Here is a 22,620-nt window from a genome sequence, read left to right on the forward strand (position 1 = left end):
TCCCCTGCATTGGCAGGCAGACTCTCAACCGCTGCGCCACCAGGGAAGCCCCAAGCTGATCTCTTTTTCTGTGAGTTTCTTTGTTTTTGACCATTAAGCCTTGTTGTCTACTTTTGGTGACCTCAGAGTTGTGGGAAACCGACCTGCTTTCCTGCCTCGTCATCAGCTTCAGGGTCTTGGTTCTGCTTATTCTCTGTGAGGTTGGGGTTCTTCCCTGACAGTCGGCACCCTGCAACAAGACGGGAGGTGGAGGGCCCAGAGGCTCAGACTCTGACTTCTCAAATGGGAAAATGAGACTCAAATATGAGAATTTCTCTGTGAGAGGCAGATTAAAGACATCCCCACCCTAAACCCTGGAACCTGAGAATATGTTCCCTTCATGGCAAAAGGAGCTTTGCAGATGTGATTCAGTGGAGGACCCTGAGATGGGATGAGTATCCTGGATTATCCAGGTGGACCCAGTGTAATCACAGGGGTCCTTAACAGTCGAAGAGGGAGACAGATGTCACTCAGAGGAAGATGTGACAGCTGTCACAAGGCACAGAGAGATGCAACATTGCTGGCTTAGAAGGCGGAGGAGGGGCTGGAAACCAAGGAATGCCTCAGCCTCCCAAAGCTGGAAGAGAAGAAAACAGACCCTGCCCAGAGCTTCCAGAAGGAACCAGCCCGGCTGACACCTTGGTTTCTTAGCTCAGCAAAAGTCATTGCCGACTTCTGACCTACTGAACTGTAAAATAATGAATTTGTGTTTGTTTCAAGGCAGTTTCATTTGTGGTAATTTGTTACAGCAGCGATAGGAAACTAATACATTCCCTAAACGTACAAAGACTGTTCAAAAGATAATGAGCACGGAAAAAAAAAAAAAAAAAAAGACAGGAAAGAGGAGACACAGGACAACGCTGTGCAGGGTCTGAGGTGGACAGGACAGGGCAGTGACATTCTGGAAGGTGTCCTTGCCTTGTGTCCACTGAAAAAAAATACAAAACGTGAGAGTTGTGAGTTAAGTTTTATTTGGGGGCAACATGAGGATGATAGCCCAGGAGACAGCCTCTCAGGAGCTCCGAGGAACTGCTCCGCAGAGGTTGGGGGCCGGGGGTCAGTAGATAAGTGACTCTGGTGAGGGGGTGCGTGCAGGCGAGCACACATCTTGGCAGAAGGTGGCTGCGCATCACGAGGAGCAGGTGTCACCATTAATGATGTTAGTGCTTTTCTAGACATGAGGAAATACTAGAATTGGGCTCTTAACATCTTCCCCTGAAAACCTCTAACTATCTGAAGACCTGTTCTGCCAGTTTTCCCCAGAGCACCGAGGGCCTCCTTCCTGATCTCCACCCAGAGCTCCTTTCAGAGGGTGTTGAAGGTCAGCGGCTGCAGTGGCCAGTGACTTCACCCTTGTAGACCAGATGGCGAGTGACCGTTTTTGGTCACTTGCTGCAAAGGGAAATGTAAGAAGAGACCCAGGCAATGAAGACTCAGTTCGTCAAAACTCAGTCTGGGCTCTCGTCTCTGCTCCATCTCTGTATCCTTCTCCTTGGTAAAGCTCCTCTACGACCTCACGATGATGTAAATGGGTGTCTCTCTGCCGCAACCTCTCCTCTGAGCCCCAGAAACTAAAGTCCCCTGCACTTGGCCCTTTTCCTTTCCAACCATCCTGGGAACTTGGCTGGAAAAAGTAGAACTCTCCTGAAATGGAAGACGATGGGGGTGAAAAACAACAAAAATTCCTTATTCGGAGGTAGGGGTGAGAGTTGTGATCTGAAAGCTTTGAAATACATTTTGCCTTTGCTTTATGGAATTGAAAAAAGTGGTAAAAAATATATATATTGGGGCTTCCCTGGTGGCGCAGTGGTTGAGAGTCCGACTGCCGATGCAGAGGACACGGGTTCGTGCCCCGGTCCGGGAAGATCCCACATGCCGCGGAGCGGCTGGGCCCGTGAGCCATGGCCGCTGAGCCTGCGCGTCCGGAGCCTGTGCTCCGCAACGGGAGAGGCCACAACAGTGAGAGGCCCGCGTACCGCAAAAAAAAAAAAAAAAAAGATGACATGGTGATATGGCCGGTATAGTCCCTGCACTGCTTGTGCTCTCGTAAAAGCACAGGTTTTTGCTGGTCCAAAGGGATCGGACCCACTTGGAGGGCAACTTAGGAACAGCTCCAAGGGTGAAAGCGCAGGGGGTTCTTTCCGGGGTGGTGAAAATGTGCATGGATTATGGCAATGATGGCACAATTCTGCGAATATACCAAAAACTGTATTGACTCTCAGTTCTACTCTAAAAAGTATAAAAAGGCATTTGAACATGCGTAGCCCTCCTCCACTCTTCTGTACCACAGAACACAGAATATAGTTTGGCTACTTTATCTGGGTTCCCAAGAGTGGGATGTTCACTAACACCATTTCAGTGCCTGGGAGAAAAGTTCATTTATTACATACAATGGATGCCTTAGGCCAGGCAGAAGGCGTAACTCTCATGGAAACCCTAGTGGAGAAAGTGGTGGGTATCTGAAACGCTGGAGACGGCCTAGAAGTTTCACCAAAGGGATAATGGTTGAATCAATCCATTTGTCTAATGCACTAGCCTGCAGCTATTAAAACAGAATAACATAGATGCAGATAGACTGACATACAGATATTTCCATGATCAACAGCTAAATTTAAAAGAAAATTGCACCATAATGTGATACCGCTTCACACCCACTAGAATGACATTTATTTAAAAAGACAGATTAAAACAAGTCTTGGCAAGGTGGTAGAGAGATTGGAACACATACACTGCTAATAGGAATGTAAACTCTGACAGCCGCTTTGGAAAACAGTCTGACAGTTCCTCAAATGCTCAGACGTAGAGCTACCATATGACCCAGCAATTCTACTCCTAGGTATACACCCAATGGAAAGGAAAACATATGTCCTCTTAAAAATGTGTACATGAATGTTCATAGCAAATGCTTTTCATAATAGCCAAATGTGTTTACAAAGTGTAAATAACCCAAGTGTCCATCCACTGATGAAGGAACAAGAAGTGGTGTAACCATACAATGGAATATTACTCACCCATAAAAAAGGAACGAAGGGCTGAAACCTGCTATCACACGTGTGAATCTTGAAAACGTGGTGCTGAGGGAAAGAAACCAGGAACGGGGACTTCCCTGGCAGTCCAGTGGTTAGAACTCTGCACTTCCACTGGAGGGGGCAAGGGCTCGATCCCTGGTCAGGGAACTAAGATCCTTCATGCCACGCAGTGTGGCCAAAAAATGAAAAATTAAAAAAAAAAGAAACCAGGTGCAAGAGGTCACATAGGGTGTGATTCCATTTCCAAGAAATGTCCCGCGTAGGCAAATCCACAGAGACAGAGTGCGGGCTAGTAGTCGCCAGGGCCCTGGAGAGGGGCGCAGGGAGGGGCTGCTGCTGATTACAAGGCGTCTTTCCTGGGTGGTGAAAATGGGCGTGGATTACGGGGCTGGTTGCACAACTCTGCAAACACACTAAAAGCCGTCAAATTGTACTCTTTAAATGGATTCACTGTATGATATATGAAGTATATCTCGATAAAGCAAGCAACAAAGTTGCAGGGGAGGGACTTCCCTGGCATTTGCCGCAAGTGGCAAAACTTCACTCTTTTTTATGTCTGAGTAGTATTCCATTGTGAGTGTGTGTGTATACACACACACACACACACACACACCACATCTTCTTTATCCATTCATCTGTCGATGGACATTTAGTTTGCTTCCACGTCTTGGGTATTGTAAATAGCACTGCAGTGAACAGTGGGGTGCGTGTGTCTTTTCGAATTAGAGTTTAGGTCTTTTCCAGATATATGGCCAGGAGAGGGACTGCTGGATTATATGGTAGCTCTATTTTTAGATTTTTTAAGGAACCTCCATACTGTTTAGAAAGATTTTTTAAAAGTAAGACAAATAACAACATCAAGATTATAATTTAATTTTAGCCAGAGTAATCGTCATAATCTGTATAGAGTTAAAGCATGCAAAGGAGGTTATAATCTATACTAGTCATTGTCTCTTGATGGGCTAGGGTGAGACATGGCAAGGTACTCTCATTTTCTACTTTATATATTTTTTCATTGTTTGAATTTTTACAGCAAGCAGGTACTGTCTGAGAACAAAAAAATTGAGATGGGGATTTTTTTTCATTTAATTTTTATTTTATATTGAGGTACAGTTGATTTACAATGTTGTGTTGTTCTAGGTGTCCAGCAAAGTGATTCAGTTATATATATACTTATACCCATTCTTTTTTTCACATTCTTTTCCCATATAAGCTATGACAGGATATTGAGTAGACTTCCTCGTGCTATATAGTAGGTTCTTGTTTGTTATGTATTTATATATATAGTAGTATCTGTGTGCATCTGTTAATCCCAAATTCCTAGTTTATCCCTCTCACCCACCTTTCTGATAGGGGATGTTTTTAACTGCACAGATAAAACCAGTAGCATCCCAGCTGCTGGTCTTCCTGTGCTGTGTGTCCTCAGCTGGGCCACATGCGTCCGAAGCGCCTTGCAGAGCTCACGCACCATCTCCTCTCCACCGCTTCCTTCACAGTGGCGTCGATCCTGAACAGAATTTTGATTTTGGTGAAGCGTTCGCCGTTCGCCCAAATACCGCATCACCGTCTTTCTTCTACGTGCATCATCGTGTTTCTTCTTTGCGACGTGTCCTTTCGCCCTAGCCCCTAAAAGTCCTTCTCAGAGGTATGAGCCAGGCGCCTCGGTTATAAATTCATCTGGTAAGTCACAGCACACGTGACCCGTCAGCACCGGAACGCCAAATGGTTCTCCAGGGGTCTGAAAATTATGATTCTCTCCACATGTCCGCCCTTCAACAAACCAGCATCCGTACAGACAGGCTCCGACCTTCACAAGTTTGCTGAATGCCAGGGAGGGTCGGGAATATTCCTCGGGCTGACACAGAGCCCAGGGCCCTGATGCTGGCTCAGACGTGATTACATCTTGCAACCAGCATCTTATCCAGGTGATTTGCCGCTGGACTTCTTACTCTTCCCCAGCCTGATAAAACGATGCCGATAGAGCCTTTTCCAATCCCACGGGGGAAAACAGATCTCAGCTGGACCCACCACCGACAGCGAGTTTTGAAAATGAAGCACGTTTTTTTCCTTTAAATGAAAGCCTTTGTCAAGGTTTATGGTGAAGCAGGTCTAAATAGCCTTGTAGCTCATTCTCATCAGGGCCCTGGAGTTAAAGTCAATGCGTGAGCAGCCAGGGAGGAAGGTGAGGTCTCCATCACCCCCAGGAGCGGGCATTTAGATGGAAAGTGGTAAGCGGAGCTGGGGAATATTTTGCACCCAAGGCAGAAGTCGTCCCATTACCAGGAAAGGAGATTTCCCTTGTCTTCCACTATCAATTCTGTCAATGTTGCCAGAAGCAAGAGAAGAGGTTTTTGTTGTGGTTCTTATCCAACTCTAAGGAGCACATTTGCTCTGTTGAAGACTGGAACCGAAAGGGATGAGGCTTGAGGGGGAAACAGCTGCCCTCGGGTTTGGTGGGGCGGGCAGGGTGGCCTCATCGGGATCGAGGTCCTTACTCTGCCACCACGTGAAAACGACATCCTGAGATGCGGCCTGGCTCGGACAACCTTATCACTCAGCACTCTCCCCAGCCCTTTAAATATTCACTCCACATTTTAAAAACTTCCCTATTAATCCATGCATTCAGTTAAGGACTGTTCTGTGTGTGTGAGCTCATTTCTAGGCAACGAGGGCGCTACAATTAAGAAGACAAAAGCAAACCCCCTGAAGTCATGCATCTTACATTTTCCTGGAGAAAGACAGCGGATAAAGAAGCAACTAAGTAATACCCTTAATAAAAAGTTATATTGTTAGCTATGCTAACAACGTGCTGGAAGTTTGAAAACATTATGTCAAGTGAACGAAGCCAGGCACAGAAAGCCGTGCATTAAATGACTCCACTTACATGAAATGTCCCAGAATAGGCAAGTCCAGACGCAGAGAGTACATCGTGCAGCCAGGGGCTGGGGAAGGGGAAACGGGGGGACTGCTGGTGGGTACCTTCTCTGATGATGAGAATGCTCTAAAGTTGACGTGAGGATGGACGCTCACGTCTGTGAATATACGGAAAACCACTGAGCTGTGTATTTTCAAAAGGTGACGTGGGATATATGTGAATGATGCCTGCCGTATGTTTTTGCTGAGTAAATGCCGCCCCGGGACAATGTGACTTAGTAACTGCTTACTGTTGATCCTGAGTTCATGGGTCAGCTGGGGGGATTCGGCTGACCTTGGCTGGTTGCTCGCGGGTCTGTGGTCAGCTGGAAAGATGGCCGAGGACTGGTGATGGCCTCACTCACGTGTCTGGTCATTGGCTTGCTGTCGGCTGGGCGAGGGGACGTGAGTGGACCATGCGTCACCTTCCACCGGACTGGTGTGGGCTTGTGCCCATGGTGCCTGCAGGATCCTGAGGAATGGCGTTTGAGGCTTCCGGAGACCTTGGAAGTGACACAGCGTCACTTCCGCTACATCCTGTGAACCAAGGCAAGTCCCCGAAACAGCCCCGAATCAAGAGTCTAGACTCTTGTTTTAACAGCTCTAGTAGGATATCATTCACACACCATCTAATTCACTCCTGTGAAGTGTACATTTCAATGGCTTTTAGTGTATTCACAGTTCCGCATCCACCACCATGATCGCCTTTAGGACATCCTTGCTACCCCCCAAAGGAAACTCTTCACCCGTTAACCTCACCCCCTAACCCTCCGATCCCTCACCGCAGCCCTGAGCCATGACTCCTTTCTGTCTCTGTGGATTTGCTTGTTCTGAATATTTCATACAAATGGAATCATACAGTACATGGCCTTTTGTGTCACATTTCTTTCACTTACACGTTTTCAAGGTTCATCTGCGTGGTAGCCTGCATCCCTACTTCAATCTTTTAATTGCTCAACAATATTCCATTACATGGAGGCCCCATATTTAACAGCTATAGACTCCTAGAATATTGTCCACTTCTTTATGGGGGAGTGGCAGAGTCACACTGCAAGGAACACGGATGCAGGATGGGGGAGAATGGAGCCCATTTTTGCCAACAATCTACCCGGCAGCATACATCAGTCCACATAATTTGGAGAGTGATTCAGCTGAATCTGTGTGAAGTCTGTGTTCCCCTTGTGGCAGACGTGGGTTCCCTGCTCAGCAGTGAGTCCTGCTTTTCTTGTTTGCATCGATCTTGTACAAGTGACAATAAGCCCAGTCTCAGGGGATGAATCATGATTGACCCAAGCCAAGCATGGCAATCCCATTCCTTTTGTCAAAAACTAGTCCAAGGTAGACACGTGACACCCTCTGGCCAATGACGATTAAGTGGAGTCCGCTGGGGGTCTCAGAGAAACAGCTTCTTCCCCCGTAAAGCAAGAGCTCAGCGCAAGGCCTCTTGGCCTATTTCCCCAAGATCTTTAAGGGTCATTTTGGCCCTGTGCGATTTCTGCCCTTTGCACTATCTACAGAACTCTCGTCACGTGTACTGGATTGAGTATCACGCCTCCCCCCAAATTCGTGTCCACCTGGAACCTGAAAATGTGACCTTATTTGGAAATGGGATCTTAGAGATGGAATCACAATAGGATGAGGTCATTCTAGTCTGGGGTGATCACTAATCCAATGACTGACGTCCTTATAAGAAGAGGGAAATTCAGACACAGAGGGACACGGCAGAACACGACGGAATGAGGACAGCAGAGATTAGCCTGATGTGTCTACACACCAAGGACTGCCAGCATCAGGCTGCTAGGAGCCAACCCTGCCACCGCCTCGACTGGACGTTCAGCCTCCAGACTGAGAGGGAGCGAATTTCTGTTGTTTTAAGCCACTCCGTTGCGATACTTTGTCATGGCAGCCCTACGAAAGTCATGCACCACGAGTTCCAGAATTTTAAAAAAATGGACAAATTCCTTACAGCCAACCACAGGGACAGGAAGTGGAAGCCTGTCTGGGGACTAGAGGTGGAGGCGGGAGGTGGAACGGAAGAGGAGACGGCACTCAGGGCTCCGGACGAGGCTTGCATCACACACTCCCATCCTCACTTTCAAGCCCTCCGTGCCCAGAGCATCCCTTGCTCCCAAGCTCAGCTCACCTGGGATGGGACAGTGTGTTTCTCTGCCAGCGAACAAGTGACCTTCGTCGTGATGACTAGCGTAAAAGCCTCCGGCGTGCCCCACTCCCCTCCTCTTGATCGTAGGAAAGAAAATATACAGTGTCTCATTTTAAAGGATTATGGGCTGTGGATGCCCGCTTTCCATGTGTTAGGAGCACATAAAAATGTTGGAGCAATGGAAGTGAATAACTTGAGGTCTGCATACAATAAAGTAATTTTATTTTCTATTATAAAGCAGTTTGGCTTGAGGTGACAAAAAGATGTTGATATTTGGGAGGACTGGAGTTTCTCCTTCGGTCAAGGACAAGGGTTGGTCTCTGGGAAGTCATTTAATTACCTACGACTGAGGCTCTGGACTGATTCTTCAAGTAAGAACTTGGATGAGTTTGGACATCCCAGGGAATGGTACCTGTGTGTCATTATTATCATATGATACTCTGAGACTGTGTCTCCAGGGTCGCCACTTAGTTGATCTGTGCATGTGTATGCGCACACACACACACACACACACACACACACACACACACACCTCTCACAGACACGCCTCCCCACATGCAGATGCATACACACAAACACATGCACGTGAACTCACATGCACACACGTAGACATGCCAAGACACGTGCACACACAGATACATGTGCACATGCATATATACACAAATAGACGCGCACACATGCACGCACACACACACACACAAAAACCCCTGACATTCATGGTCCCTGCACACACACATATAGATGCACAGACACACATGAACACATACACACACATGAACAGTCATGAACACACTCAGACACACACACTGACACATGTGTACACATACACACACACTGCTCTCCCTACCTGACCACAGTCCCCCCAATCTCACCCCCAGTAGGCGTGTTCAGTCTGCTGTGGTGTGGTGGTCTCCTTGGGGTCTGATACTGGGGGTCCCAGGAAAACGTGGACCTCCTGAGGCCCTGCTGCTTCCCTGCTGACTGTGTGGACAACCTCTTAGGGAAGGATCATGAGATGAAACTCCTAGGTCCTGACAAATCATGTGGGTCCTGCCCCCACCCCTTGCCCTTCTTCCCCGAGCCCTGCCACCCAGGGAACTGTTGCAGGCAGGGACCCTGATTGCAGGGCTAGTATCTGAAGAACAGAGGAATCACCACGACAGCAGCCGCTGCCCACAGGTGCCGAGAGGTCCGCGGAGAATGTGCTGCTCTGCTTCCCATCAGAGTGGGCCTGGGAGAGGGAGCCCTTCACCTCCCGGTGTAATCAACGCTCTTTTCCACTACTGTCTCTTCCTACCACGAGGGGTCCCTCAGAACACTGCCTTCTTCTGTTGAGGCGATGCTCACGTTGCAACCTGACAACGCAGTGATGTTCAGTACATTCACGTCCTTGTGCCGCCATCACCTCCAGAGCGATTCCATCCCATAAAAGAGAAACCCTGTGCCCACCAGCCCTCACTCCCTATTCCTCCCCTCTCAGCCCCTGGCACCCGTCAGCCTGCTTTCTGTCTCTATTGCAGACCTTTCACGTAAATGGAATCTTACAGTTCGTGGCCTTCCGTGTCTGGCTTGTTTCACTTAACATCATATTTTTGAAGCTCATGCATGTCGAAGCTTGTATCCGTACTTCAATCCTTTTTATGGCTGAACACTACTCCAGTGTATGGATAGATCACATTGTTTCCATTCATGCACTGATGGGCATTTGGGCTATTTTCACCTTTTGGCTGTTGTGAATAGAGCTGTCATGAATAGTTGTGTACAAGTTTTCTGTTTGAACACCTGTTTTCCATTCTTTTAGGTAGGAGCCCAGGAATGGAATTGGTGGGTCATATGGTCATTCTGTTTAACTTCTTGAGGGCCTGACAAACTGTTTCAGCCTTTTTATTTAGCTTAAACTTTTAAAATAATTAAATCTAACACAAATACATAAAGCTAAAAAGACAGAAAATTTTCAATTTATTATTTAAATTATATTATATAAATTATTATATTAATAAGTAATTAATACACAATTATAAGATGAACAGCCTGGTAACTAGCTGGCATATAACTGGTATACCATCCAACCCAGAAACCCCCCGTGTATGCCCCCCACAATTATAATTCCACCTGTTCCTTAAGAGTAGCTACTATCTTGACATTTATGCATCATTTTTGTATTTATTTTTATTTTATATTTTTTGCGGTGCGCGGGCCTCTCACTGCTGTGGCCTCTCCCGTTGCGGAGCACAGGATCCGGACACGCAGGCCCAGCGGCCATGGCTCAGGGGCCCAGCCGTTCCACGGCATGTGGGATCCTCCCGGACCGGGGCACGAACCCGCGTCCCCTGCATCGGCAGGCGGACTCCCAACCACCGCACCACCAGGGAAGCCCCCTATGCATCATTTTTAAAGTCAGTGAACACTATAGCTTGGTGATATTTTCAATCACAAACATAAAGTTATTCCATTTAGTAGCTGCGTAACATCACACTGTGACGATGAGCTATCGTTCATCTAACCAATCTCTGTCCTTGAACATGTGGATTGTCTCCAGGGCTTGGCTATGACCTTCAGAGGACTCCTCGTCCCTCTAAGACCCTTGGGTCCCCTTCTGTGAAATGAGAGATGGGGAAGTGAGGAAAAGCATTTGGCAAAGTGTAAGGCACCATGTAAACAAAGGACCAGGGCCTATGCTAGACCCTGATAGAACCCTAGGTGTCCAGGGAATGAACGTAGAGTGGAATGCAGTCATTAGGGGCCACCTTGCAAAGTCTGTGCAGAAAGCTGAATTCTCCTAAATAACCACACCAGTCTCCCCATCCCACCTGTTCTTAGAATGTGACAGAGGCTCCTTTCCCGGGGAGATGGTCTAAGTTCCTCCTCTTGTATCTTGGTGGGACCCAATGGTTGCTCCACCGATAGCATATGGCAGAAGTGATGCTACGTGACTTCCAAATCGAGGTCTTAAAAAGAATACAGTTCCTGGGCTTCCCTGGTGGTGCAGTGGTTGAGAGTCTGCCTGCCGATGCAGGGGACACAGGTTCGTGCCCCGGTCCAGGAAGATCCCACGTGCTGCGGAGCGGCTGGGCCCGTGAGCCATGGCCACTGAGCCTGCGCGTACGGAGCCTGTGCTCTGCAATGGGAGAGGCCACAGCAGTGAGAGGCCCACGTACCGCAAAAAAAAAAAAAAAAAAAAAAAAAAAAATACAGTTCCTGCCTGGCTCTCTCTGGGAAATGCTCACTCCAGGGGAAGTACAATCACTTCGCCATGCTGTAAGGAAGCCCAAATTGATGCACGTGGATTGACCCAAGCAAGAGATTTACACGGAGAGACCACACAGAAAGACCACATGATACACCCACGAGGAGAGAGTCACATGGGGCCTTACCTGACTTCCCTCTAGCTGGAATGGTTTCATATTCTCATTCCCAAACCAACCCTGTCGAGCAAAACCGGATTCTCATGACTGGTTTAGGGAGGCCTACGGCTCTGTGGAGGGGTGGCATTCACCCAGTAATGACAGGTTCTTTTTGCAAGAAGGAAGGCAGGTGAATGCTTTAAGGAGGCTCCTTCAGTATCTGCTGGAGGGGAGCGGAGGGGTGGCCAAGTGCAGGTAGAGCTGAGCTGGTCTTTGAAGGATAAGATGAAACATGGAGAAAAGAAAACATCCTGGGAGAACTATGTAGTAGTGGGTTCTGCTGAGACTTTTTAAGCCTAAAAACTCCTAAACCTTCCTTCCAGAGCTGTGACCTTCAACTCTTTTCCCTAACCAGCATTTTAAGATATTTGTCCGTGTTCAGCATTTTACCACTTGGGTCAGAAGTCCGCAGACTTCTTAGCTGTTTAACTTAAGTGCCCAAAGAGTGGTACTTCCTTTTTCTTTTTCTAAATTTGATTTTGTTTAAATTAATTAATTTATTTACTTTTGGTGCACGGGCTTAGCTGCTCCGTGGAATGTGGGATCTTCCCGGACTGGGGCTCGAACCTGCGTCCCCTGCATCGGCAGGCGGATTCCCAACCCCTGCGCCACCAGGGAAGCCCAAGAGTGGCACTTTCTTATCGATTAGTGCTCTCAGCAGGGCTGCGGAATGTGTGAACCAGATTGAATTTCCCATCAGCCTTGAGCATCCCCTTAGTGGCAACCCGCTCCCAGGGAGAGAAATCGATGGAGAGGTAATTAAGGATCATGTAGTATCAGGGAAATAATTATGGCGGGGGAGGAGGGCCCCAGACAGTAGTTCTCAGATGTTGTGTCTTGCCAGGTAATTCATCAGCAAACAAAGACGAGAAGATTCCTTTGTGGGAAGGAAGAAAAGTGCTCTCCATATGGCAATCAAAGGAATTAGAGATGGCAACGGAGGCGTCATTATTCCAGGACAGAAACTGCCCTTCGTCACAGAAGGTGCTCAGGAAACCTCATGGGCTTCGCTTGCTCTGAGTGTAGCAGCGTGGGGTGGGATTTAGAAATATCGAATATCGGTAGAAAACAATCTACTATGTGTGAAGCACATTTCACATGGAATCCAGGGAGCAGCTGAGCCACTGTCCTCCAGAACGAAGGTTAAATTTGACCCCAATCCTTTTTCATAACCATAAAAGTTTAATCCATCATTTCAGCAAGTTCTTCATCAGTCAGCCCCCAACATCCCTGACCTGCAGCTCTGGCCCTTCCCTAGAGCAGGCCACTCACGATGAACATCTTGGATTCCATCCATGCCTGAACAATTTACTCTTACAGCAGCAAATCTCCAGGTCCTGGTGGCTTCGTGCAGCCCAGATTGGTTTCTTACTCACATTCTCATCCAAGGCAGGACGGGAAGCCTCCTGTGGACACACTCTACAGAGCATGTGACCTCCAAGATCATCACGGCAAAAGATGAGTGTGGTCACCTGGATACGGGACCCCCCAGGGATGTAGACATCGAATCCCAGAAACCCCTGAATACGTTTCTCTACGTGGCAGAAAGGACTTTGCAGATGCCATTGGATTCAGCATCACTCTTGGGGATATTATGCTGGATAATGAGGATAAATCTAACCACCGGGGTCCTTATAAAATGGAGGCAGAGGAGACAGATGGCCTGAGAGGGGTGTCGGAGAGGAGATGGACCACAGAAGCAGAGATTAGAATGAGGTGCCCATGAACCAAGGAATGCCAGCAGCCTCTGGGGGCAAGGGACAGATTCTCCCCTGGGGCCCCCGGAAGGAACCAGCCCTTGCTGTCACCATGTATCAGTTTGTTACGGCTGCACACGTGTTACCACACACACACAGAGGGAAGACGATGTAAGGACACATGGAGAAGATGGCCGTCTACAAGCCAAGGAGAGAGACCTGGGCAGACTCTCCCTCACAGCCCTCAGAAGACATCAGCCCCGCCGAAACCTTGACTGGACTTGGAGCCTCCAGAATTTCTAGCCCATAAATGTCCGTAGTTGAAGCCACTCCATTTTTTGCCACTTCTGTATTCTCTCGTCAAGGAGGCTTATTCCAAAACTAACCACTGATATGAGCCCTTACAAATGTAATCCTTTAACCAAAGGTCTGGCAGTTGACAAACCTTTAGGATTGTGGACTCTGAATTGGGAACGGCTAGGCAGTTTTTCAGTCAGGGATCGCCGATCCCCAAAGAAGCCCTGCCAGAGAGAATCAAAATATGGGTTCCACTGACATTCAGTCATAGGCACCTTTCTTCTCTTTTCCCACTCAGGATATCTGGAGACACCTGGCGCGAGTGTCAAAGTGTTTACCACCATCTCAGTATGCTACATGGGCCCAAAGGGGCTGCAGACTCTGGCTCCCTTGCAGTAAACCATGGCTGTGGGGCTGGGTTGCAGCCCACAAAAGGTTAAACCCACATTAAAGCCCTGTGCAGAATTCTGATGGCTGAAAAGACGCTGAGAACTTAGAAGAGGAACAAACCATGAGACAGAAGGAGCCTGGGTTCCTGAATAAATGAGTGATGCAAAGACACACATACAAAAACCTGTATTGAATGATGACGTGGGTACTAAACTTGCATCGCATGTAGGCACTGAGATGTTAGGGCTTGTCTGCATTTGCTTGTGATGTTTTTAATACATTTCCACGAATTCTTTAATATTTCTCCCATCAAAAGGAGACGGAGTCAGCAATTCCACTGCTGGGTATATATCCAAAAACCAAAAAAGTAAATCAAAAAGTTCCACGCACCCCAATGTTCATAGCGGCATTATCTACAATTGCCAAGACATGGAAGCAACCTAAATGTCCATCAACAGATGACGGATAAAGACGATGTGAGATAGATATATACATATATATATAATGGAATATTACTCAGCCATAAAAAAGAATTAAAATTTGCCATTTGCAGCAACATAGATGGACTTGGAAAGCATTACGCTAAGTGAAATAAGTCAGAGAAAGACAAACACTGTGTGATATCCCTTATATATGGAATCTAAAAAATACAACAAACTGGTGAATACAAGAAAAAAGAAACAGACTCACAGATACAGAGAACAAACTAGTGGTTACCGGTGGGGAGGGGGGAGGGGCAAGACAGGGGGAGGGAAATAAGAGGTGCAAACTATTTGGTACAAAATAAGCTACAAGGATATATGGTACAACGTGGGGAGTATAGCCAATATTTTACAGTAACTGTACATGGAGTATAACCTTTAAAAATTGTGAATCACTATACTGTACACCTGTACCTTACATAATATTGTACAGCAAGCGTACTTCAATTGTTTAAAAAAGGAGGTGGAGTCTATTCCCACCTCCTCTCAAATGTGGGCAGTGCTAGCAGTTCATTCTAACTGACAGGATGCAGCAGCAGCGACACGGCATGGCTTCTGGGCTTAGGCTAGAAAAGGCACTTCAGGGTCTGCTTGGGTCTCTCCCAGGGCATGTGCCCTTGGGCTCCATCCGCCATGTTGTGAGGAAGCCCAAGCCATGGAGACGCAACCTGGAGGTCCAGCCATACGTGGAGTGAGTGAGTCTCCCCACCAAACAGCCTTCGAGCTACCCCAGCGGAAGCCGAGTGGAGCAGAGATGAGCGCTCCCACGTTAGAGATTCAGGAGCAAAATTAAAGTTTTCTTTACTACACGAAGTACGGAGAAGTCATTTCTAACGCAGCAGTAGAGAAACCAGAACATCACCGTAATCAACACACCCCTCTAGCTGGCTTTACCCCTTTTAGGAGGGTTTTTCAAGTGCACATTTGAAAATGGGAAGGGTGGTTGGGACCATCACAGCCACTAGAGGACGCTGCGGCTGCATTTAGTGCAATTATAAGGCTTCTAAGTAAACGTCCTACAACGTGTGGGAAAATCCCGCAGGGTGAAGGTTAGCTGCTCCAAATGCGGGGTGCCGTCCCGTTGAGAAACACCAAATCCGCCTCATTCGTTGGTTGTTTGGAGCTGGAATGGGCTACTGAAAGGTGCATCTCCTGGACTTGGAAACTGGACCGAGGGCCCTTGTCTCTCCATTTTCTGGCCACGGGAGACATGGAGCCCTTTATCTGCTCCCCTCTGTGCTCTCACCAACACCTGCCTTCTCCCTTTTTCTCCCAAGCCACATGCATTGTTCTTTTCATTCTTCAAACAGACCTAATACATACACGATCCTGTTCTCCCCTCTGCCTGGCGGACTCTTCGCTGGGAAGGGCAAATGGGGACAAGCTTTCTTGGTCTCCCTCCCCTTACTGAGACCTCAGCTCAGAGGCTCTCTCCTCTCTGTAGTCCCCCCCAGTCGCAAGGAGCCCTACTCCCACTCACCATCACGTCACCTTGTTTAATTTCCCACGTGGCATTGATCACTCTGTGACGTTATCTGGTTTCAGCTGTTTACTTGTTCACTACCTGTCCAGCTCCCCTACTCCAGCCCCGACTAGATTTTGAGCTCCATGAGAGCTGCCTTTGGGACTGATTTCTTTCCTGCCCATCCCCCAGCGCCTGGCACGTGGCAAAGGCTCAGCAAATATTTGTTGAATGAATGAGAGATGTGTACATTTCTCTGCACCCAAGTTTCTTCTTCAGTTAACTTGGAATAATATTTCTGACCTCCTGGCACTGTATAAAAACAATAGGGGTTATAATAACCATGGCTTAAATTTGTAGATTTAAATGCGCTATTTGGACTTCCCTGGTGGCGCAGTGGTTAAGACTTCACACTCCCAATGCAGGGGGCCCGGGTTAGATCCCTGGTCAGGGAATTAGATCCCACACGCATGACGCAACTAAGGAGCCCGCCTGCTGCAACTAAGACCCAGCGCAACTAAACAAATGCACTATTGCCTGTAAAAATCTTGCACAAATTAGGCACTTGTGAACGCTAGTTCCCCGACACTGGCTGGTCCTTGCCCGGCATCAGGATTTTTGTTGTTGTTTTGTCATTTCTCTGAGAGAAGCCAGTGCCTGCTGCAGCCTTTTCACCTAATTATTTCATCTTCTTCCCAGTTCATTTAAAGCCACCTGAATAGCAAGGGCTGGCCTCGCGGGCAGTCTCCCCTCACCATCCCCTCCTGTTTATGGGGAATTCAGCCAGCCTCACTCTCCCAGGTTCCAAATCCACAAAAGAACCCTTCAGCACATCTCTTGTTGCTGTTTTCACTCTCCACATACTTCAACAAAATATTTACTCTCTCCTTCCAGGAGTGATTGGAAAAAAAATTCTGAAGGTTGATCCAGCGTCTGCTGCTTCCAGAGAGTCAATATTTAGATAACACGAAAGCAAAACAAAAGTAACCCATCAACAATGCACCCGCTGCCCTGGAGAGAAGACGGAGGGGGCAGTGGGGAACTTCCCTCTGCTGGACTTGAAAACAGCCCGTCGCGAGGAGAGGCAGGCCGCTGGCAGGGCCTTCAAGCTCTGAGGCAGCCCAGGCCTTGCAGTCAAGGTTCTCATCTAATGTTGGGTCTTTCTAACCTAAAATAGGATCAGGGCGAAGATCCGGTTCCAAAGAAAGACGGTGGAAGGATGCTGATGATGTGCATATCTGTGTCATGCTTTCCTAGAATTCTTTCCCCCCTTTGCCAGGAGAAGGCGCTGTTTTCGTCTGTGGACCCACCTCTGCCCTGTGCTTTGTAGGGACCACCTCTACCCTCCTCCTCCCTTCACGGGGCGCAGCCAGCATGTGGCCTTGCCCTGGCTTCTGGGCTTGGTTCGGGGGTAAGCCTGCAGTCTGAGTGCATCTCATGCCACTGGATCTCACAACCCTTGCAGGAGCAGCTGAACCCTTGTAGTTCACTCTCCCTGCTGCCCTTGGGGCTGGGAGGGTGTGAAGAGCTGAGCTGCCATCTTGCCAACACTTAGAGCATGAGAAAGGTCACAGAAAACGCCGTGTGAACCTCAAACCTTGAGTGGATCCAGCTTTTGTGGGGCCTGAATGGAAGGAGCAATAGAGGAAAAATCTAGAAATGAAATGAGAGTTGCCACATCACTCAATGGCAATGCAACCTTATCTGGATCTTGACTGAAACAAACTGTAAAAATGAATATGTACATAAAACATTAAGGAGCCCATTGGAAATCTGAGTAGCGACTGGGTCTTTTATGATGTGATGGAGCTACTGTTCCTTTTTTTAGGTATGATCATGGTATTGGGCAGTTTTTAACAGCTCTGATCTTTTAGAGATACATATAAGATTTTTATGGACACCATGACATACGTAATGTCTGGGATTTGCTACAAAATAATACATGTATGAAGGAGGTAGTTGAGGTTATAAAATGAAACAAGAGTAACCATAAAATGATTATTGTTGATTCTGGGTGTGGAACACACGGGGTTTTATGCTTGACATTTTCCATACTAAAGAGTTTGAACAATTAGTAGTTCTTTAAATGTTCTCTTCCCAAGGTAGAGCTGCTTCACTGTGAAGTATGCCTTTTCTGTTAGATCAAATAACTGCACTTCTCCATTAATCCCTTACTTTCCTTCATATGTTCAAACAGTGAACCAAAAGGTATTGGCTCCACTAGCAGAAGATGAAATTCTCAACAGATAAATGATGCTGAGTTTATATCAGATGTTTTGAATAAAAAGCAGTTGTTACAATAGCAGTTCAAACTTTTTCATACAGTTCATGAAATCAAAGCGAAGTTTTTGGAAGTTGAAGATGAAATATCTGATGTGATTGTGAATGCTATTATAAACCCAGTGGAAAGTTCAACATTGAAGACGAAATAGTTACTTGTTTTCATAGGAATAATATGAATACAAATTTCAGTGTAGTACAAAATCATGATTAAAAAAAAAAAGCAATAGAAGCAACCTAAATGTCCATCGACAGATGAATGGATAAAGAAGATGTGGTACAGGGAATTGCCTGGAGGTCCAGTGGTTAGGACTCAGTGCTTTCACTGGCGGGGCCCAGGTTCGATCCCTGGTCGGGGAACTAAGATCCCGCAAGCCACACAGTGTGACCAAAAAAAAAGATGTGGTATATATATATATATATATTATCACTCAGCCATAAAAAAAGAATGGAATAATCCCATTTGCAGCAACATGGATGGACCTACAGACTATCGTAATAAGTGAAGTAAATCAGAGAGAGACAAATATTATATGAGATCACTTATATGTAGAATCTAAAAAATGACACTAGTCAACTTATTTACAAAACATAAATAGACTCACAGACATAGTTATGGTTACCAAAGGGAAAGGGGGGAGATAAATTAGGAGTTTGGGATTAACATACACACACCACTTTATATAAAATAAACAAGGACCTACTGTATAGCACAGGGAACTATATTCAATATCTTGTTTTTTTCGTTTGGTTCTTTTTTTGGGGGGGGGGGCACGCACCACAAGTCTTGTGGGATATTAGTTCCCCGACCAGGGATCGAACCTGCGCCCTTGGCAGTGAGACCATGGAGTCCTAACCACTGGACCGCCAGAAAATTCCCTCAGTATCTTGTAATAATCTATAAGGGAAAAGAATCTGAAAAAGAATATAGAGATATGTACAACTGACTCACTTCATTGTGCAACTGAAACTAACACAACATTGGAAGTCAACTTGACTTCAATTTTTTTAAAGGGGGGAGGAAAGCAGTAGTGTACGAAATTTTAAAACCTTGGGAAGCAGAACGTGATGTGACGACAGTACATAAACAATCCATAATCGTGTGCAATCCGGTTGCGGAATCTACCAAGACAGGCAGAAGACGCGGCAGGCAGCCTATTAAGTAGACCCCGACGCCCTCCGTTAATGCTCTTCCCTGGGGTGTGGGCTGCGCGGTGAGACTCCACCTAACTGATGGAATGGAGCAAAAGTGCCTCTTACAGGAAGAGTCTGGCTTCCATTTCCCACAGTCTGTTTCCCTATCTCTGCTCCGTCTCTTTTCTGGGAGAAGCGAGCTGCCAGGTTGAGACACCCTACGGAGAAGCCAGGTGGCGAACATCTGAGGTCCTGCCAAGAGCTGCACAAGTGAGCTTAGAATTGGGTCATCCCCCACCCCCACCCCCCGTCCAACCCTGAGATGACGGTGGTCCCGGCCGACACCTTGATTTCCACCTTACGAGAGGACCCAGCTGAGCTCTGCCTGGATCGAAGCTGTCTGGTAACAACGGTGTGTCGTTCTGAACGGCCAGGTTTGGGGGTTAATCTGTGTCAGCCCTAGATAACCACTACAAAGCTCTAGATGGAAACGTTTAGCTATATTTCTACACATTCAGAGTAAGCGGACCTCAAAGTGTTCCTGGGACGTGAGCTGAGTGTGAACAACTCACCGAAGCAGGACACATGGTCTGTTCGGGCCACTATTTCATCCGATGTTAGGATGTCTGAGTCTTTGGAGAACTGCTTTATAAATTCACCTGCCTGTCTGACAATGGCCTTGAAGTGTTTTGTAAAAATTTGAGATTCTGTTCAAAACCAGACGCAGCTCTGTCATCAGGGTATTCAAACAACAGGAGCATCACAAACTCTAGCTTTTAAAGCCTTTGGCAAATTGCAGTCACGGGGGTGGGGGGGGGGAAGCTGGGAAGCAGGAAGACAAAGTTTATCCCTATGCAGGCACGTGATTAGCAGAGCAAATTAAACCATAAGGGCGCAACCCCACAGGCGAGATTTGATTTTGAAACATCAGAGGATGGTGCTTTGAAATATCCTGACCTGGAAGAAGAATCTTGTGATAGAGTTCCTCTATATAATTAGAGAAATTGATATTCTGTGTCAGAATGGAGTAAAATTGAGAAAGCCTGCAATTTTGCAGGATCTAAATGTGGTGAAATATTAAAAGAAACCTTAAGGAGAGGTCATTTATTTGATAGGTTTTGTGCTGTAAAAATATTTGTCAAAGAAAGGTCTTCTGAAGGAAGGAGAGAAGGACACGGCCTGTGAAAATATTTGGGCTGAATATTTTATTATTAATTGCAATATTTAACATCTTAGTTTTTTTAAAAAAAAAAACCCTTTATGTAGCAGCTTTGGTTCTGAGCTTATATTAGATAGATTATATTAAGAAAAATTTTTTTCTTCTTTAGAAAAGTAAGTGGGGCATAGTATTAAGGACACACATGACTAAGAAATGAATGAAAGGATGTGAATATGTACTGTGATGGTTAATGTCCTGTGTCAACTGGACTGGGCTTCCCAGATACCTAGTTAAACACTGTTTCTGGGTGTGCCTGTGAGGGTGTTTCTGGAAGAGATTAACATTTGAATTCGTGAATTGAATAAGGCAGATGGTTCTCTCCAGTGTGGGTGGGCATCACCCAATCCACAGAGGGCCTGAATAGAACAAAAACGCAGAAGAAGGGAGAATTCTCTCTCTCTCCCTCTCACTTTCCCCCTCTCTCCCCCCCTCCCTCTCTCTGCCTGACTGCTGACCTGGAACATCCATTTTCTCCTGCCCTCAGAATGGGACTTACACCATCTGTTCTCCTGGTCCCCAGGCCTTTGAACTTGGACTGAATTACACCACCAGCTTTCCCGCGTCTCCAGATTACAGATGGCAAATCATGGGACTTCTCAGCTTCCATAATCACATAAGCCAATTCCCCACAATCAGTCAATCGCTGGTTGTTTCTCTGGAGAACCTCATCAATACAGGCACCAAGAATAACTAGCCTGCCTCTGTTATCTGTAAGTTAATATAAAACATTTATACAAAATGTAGTAATATACATTTTAAAAACTAATGTAAAGGAGTTAATGTTTTTCCTGTCATGTACACAGACATCTGTTGTGTATGTTTTAGAAGTGTTGTAGTTTTGAAAGTAATTTTTGAATAGATTTTAAAGGTCCATCAATATAATGAAGCCAATTTTTCAGTCCCCAAAAATACTTCTAGAAGTAGATGCTCATTATGTTTTTTTTGTTTGTTTTTTTTGGCTGCGTCGGGTCTTCGTGGCTGCGCGCGGGCTTTCTCTAGTTGTGGCGAGCGGGGGCTACTCTTCATTGCGGTGCGCGGGCTTCTCATTGCAGTGGCTTCTCTTGTTGTGGAGCACAGGCCCTAGGTGTGCAGGCTTCAGTAGTGGCAGCAAGCAGTCTCAGTAGTTGTGGCTCGAGGGCTTCAGTAGTTGTGGCTCGTGGGCTCTAGGGCACAGGCTCAGTAGTTGCGGCGCACGGGCTTAGTTGCTCCGCGGCATGTGGGATCTTCCCGGACCAGGGCTCGAACCCGTGTCCCCAGCATTGGCAGGTGGATTCTGAACCACTGCGCCACCAGGGAAGTCCTGTTAATTATGTTTAAAGCCCTCACTCCCAAAGGTGTCTTGGTTTGGATGATACGTTGTTCCGTCATCCTTCTCGGGGAGAGGCATGGAAATTTCCTCTCTAGAAACAGGAGCGATGGGGAGTAAGCATCCTCCCTGTCGGGTGGCTTCATTGGCTCATGGAATACATTATTTCCTAGACTCTTTCCACCTTCTGAGATTCCTCTGGTGGTGCTGCCTTCATCAGCAATGCACTGTTTCTCCCTTTTCCCATTAAATATCTGATGATTGACGTGCTATAAGGCAGGGTCCCCAACCCTGGTGCCAAAAAGGTTAGGGACCGCTGCTTTAAGGCCAAAATGTGGGATGTGCAGCACGGAGGGTACTCGGGATGATTTATGGTGTGCGGGGCAGGGCATTAGAGTAACCTCATGGGCATCACGCTAGAAACGCTCCCGTTTCAGTTCTCCTTCGTGCTTCCTGGATTCCACCCTTCGCCCTTAGAACTTCTTCTCTATCCAGTGAACGGAGTGATTCTTAGATCTCAGCGATTCACGGACCTCACTTAGATCATATCACTCCCCTGCTCATAGCTCCCCAATGGCCCCCTGGCTCACTCAGAGAGACATTCCAGATCCTAAATCCCTGCTCCATAAAGTCCTGCCCCCACCTCTCTGCTTCAGCCACACTGGCCCATGGTGGTTCTTTCCGGCCTGCAAATAACTAACAGCTCCAGGAGCTGGCAGTGCCACCACTGGGAGCACAAAAGATAGGGTGGTTAGGGGCTTCCCTGGTGGCACGGTGGTTGAGAGTCCGCCTGCCGATGCAGAGGAC

General features: G+C 47.0%; 1 protein-coding gene across 4 annotated transcripts in view; it reads right to left on the reverse strand.

The window, feature by feature from the left end:
* The window catches only part of SLC15A4 (solute carrier family 15 member 4), a 119,013-nt gene that overhangs the window by 53,108 nt on the left and 43,285 nt on the right, over window positions 1-22,620 (reverse strand). Inside the window, exon 8 of one of the 4 annotated variants that reach the window (XM_067701203.1) lies at window positions 53-229. The exons of the other annotated variants lie outside the window; for them this stretch is intronic. Within the exon in view, the coding sequence (XP_067557304.1) occupies window positions 123-229 (107 nt within the window). The 3' untranslated portion in view covers window positions 53-122. Of the gene's footprint in view, window positions 1-52; window positions 230-22,620 lie in introns of those variants that run through there. 4 annotated transcript variants of the gene reach the window in all.

This window comes from Pseudorca crassidens, chromosome 12, assembly GCF_039906515.1.
Source record: "Pseudorca crassidens isolate mPseCra1 chromosome 12, mPseCra1.hap1, whole genome shotgun sequence".
NCBI classification, from domain to species: Eukaryota; Metazoa; Chordata; class Mammalia; order Artiodactyla; family Delphinidae; genus Pseudorca; species Pseudorca crassidens.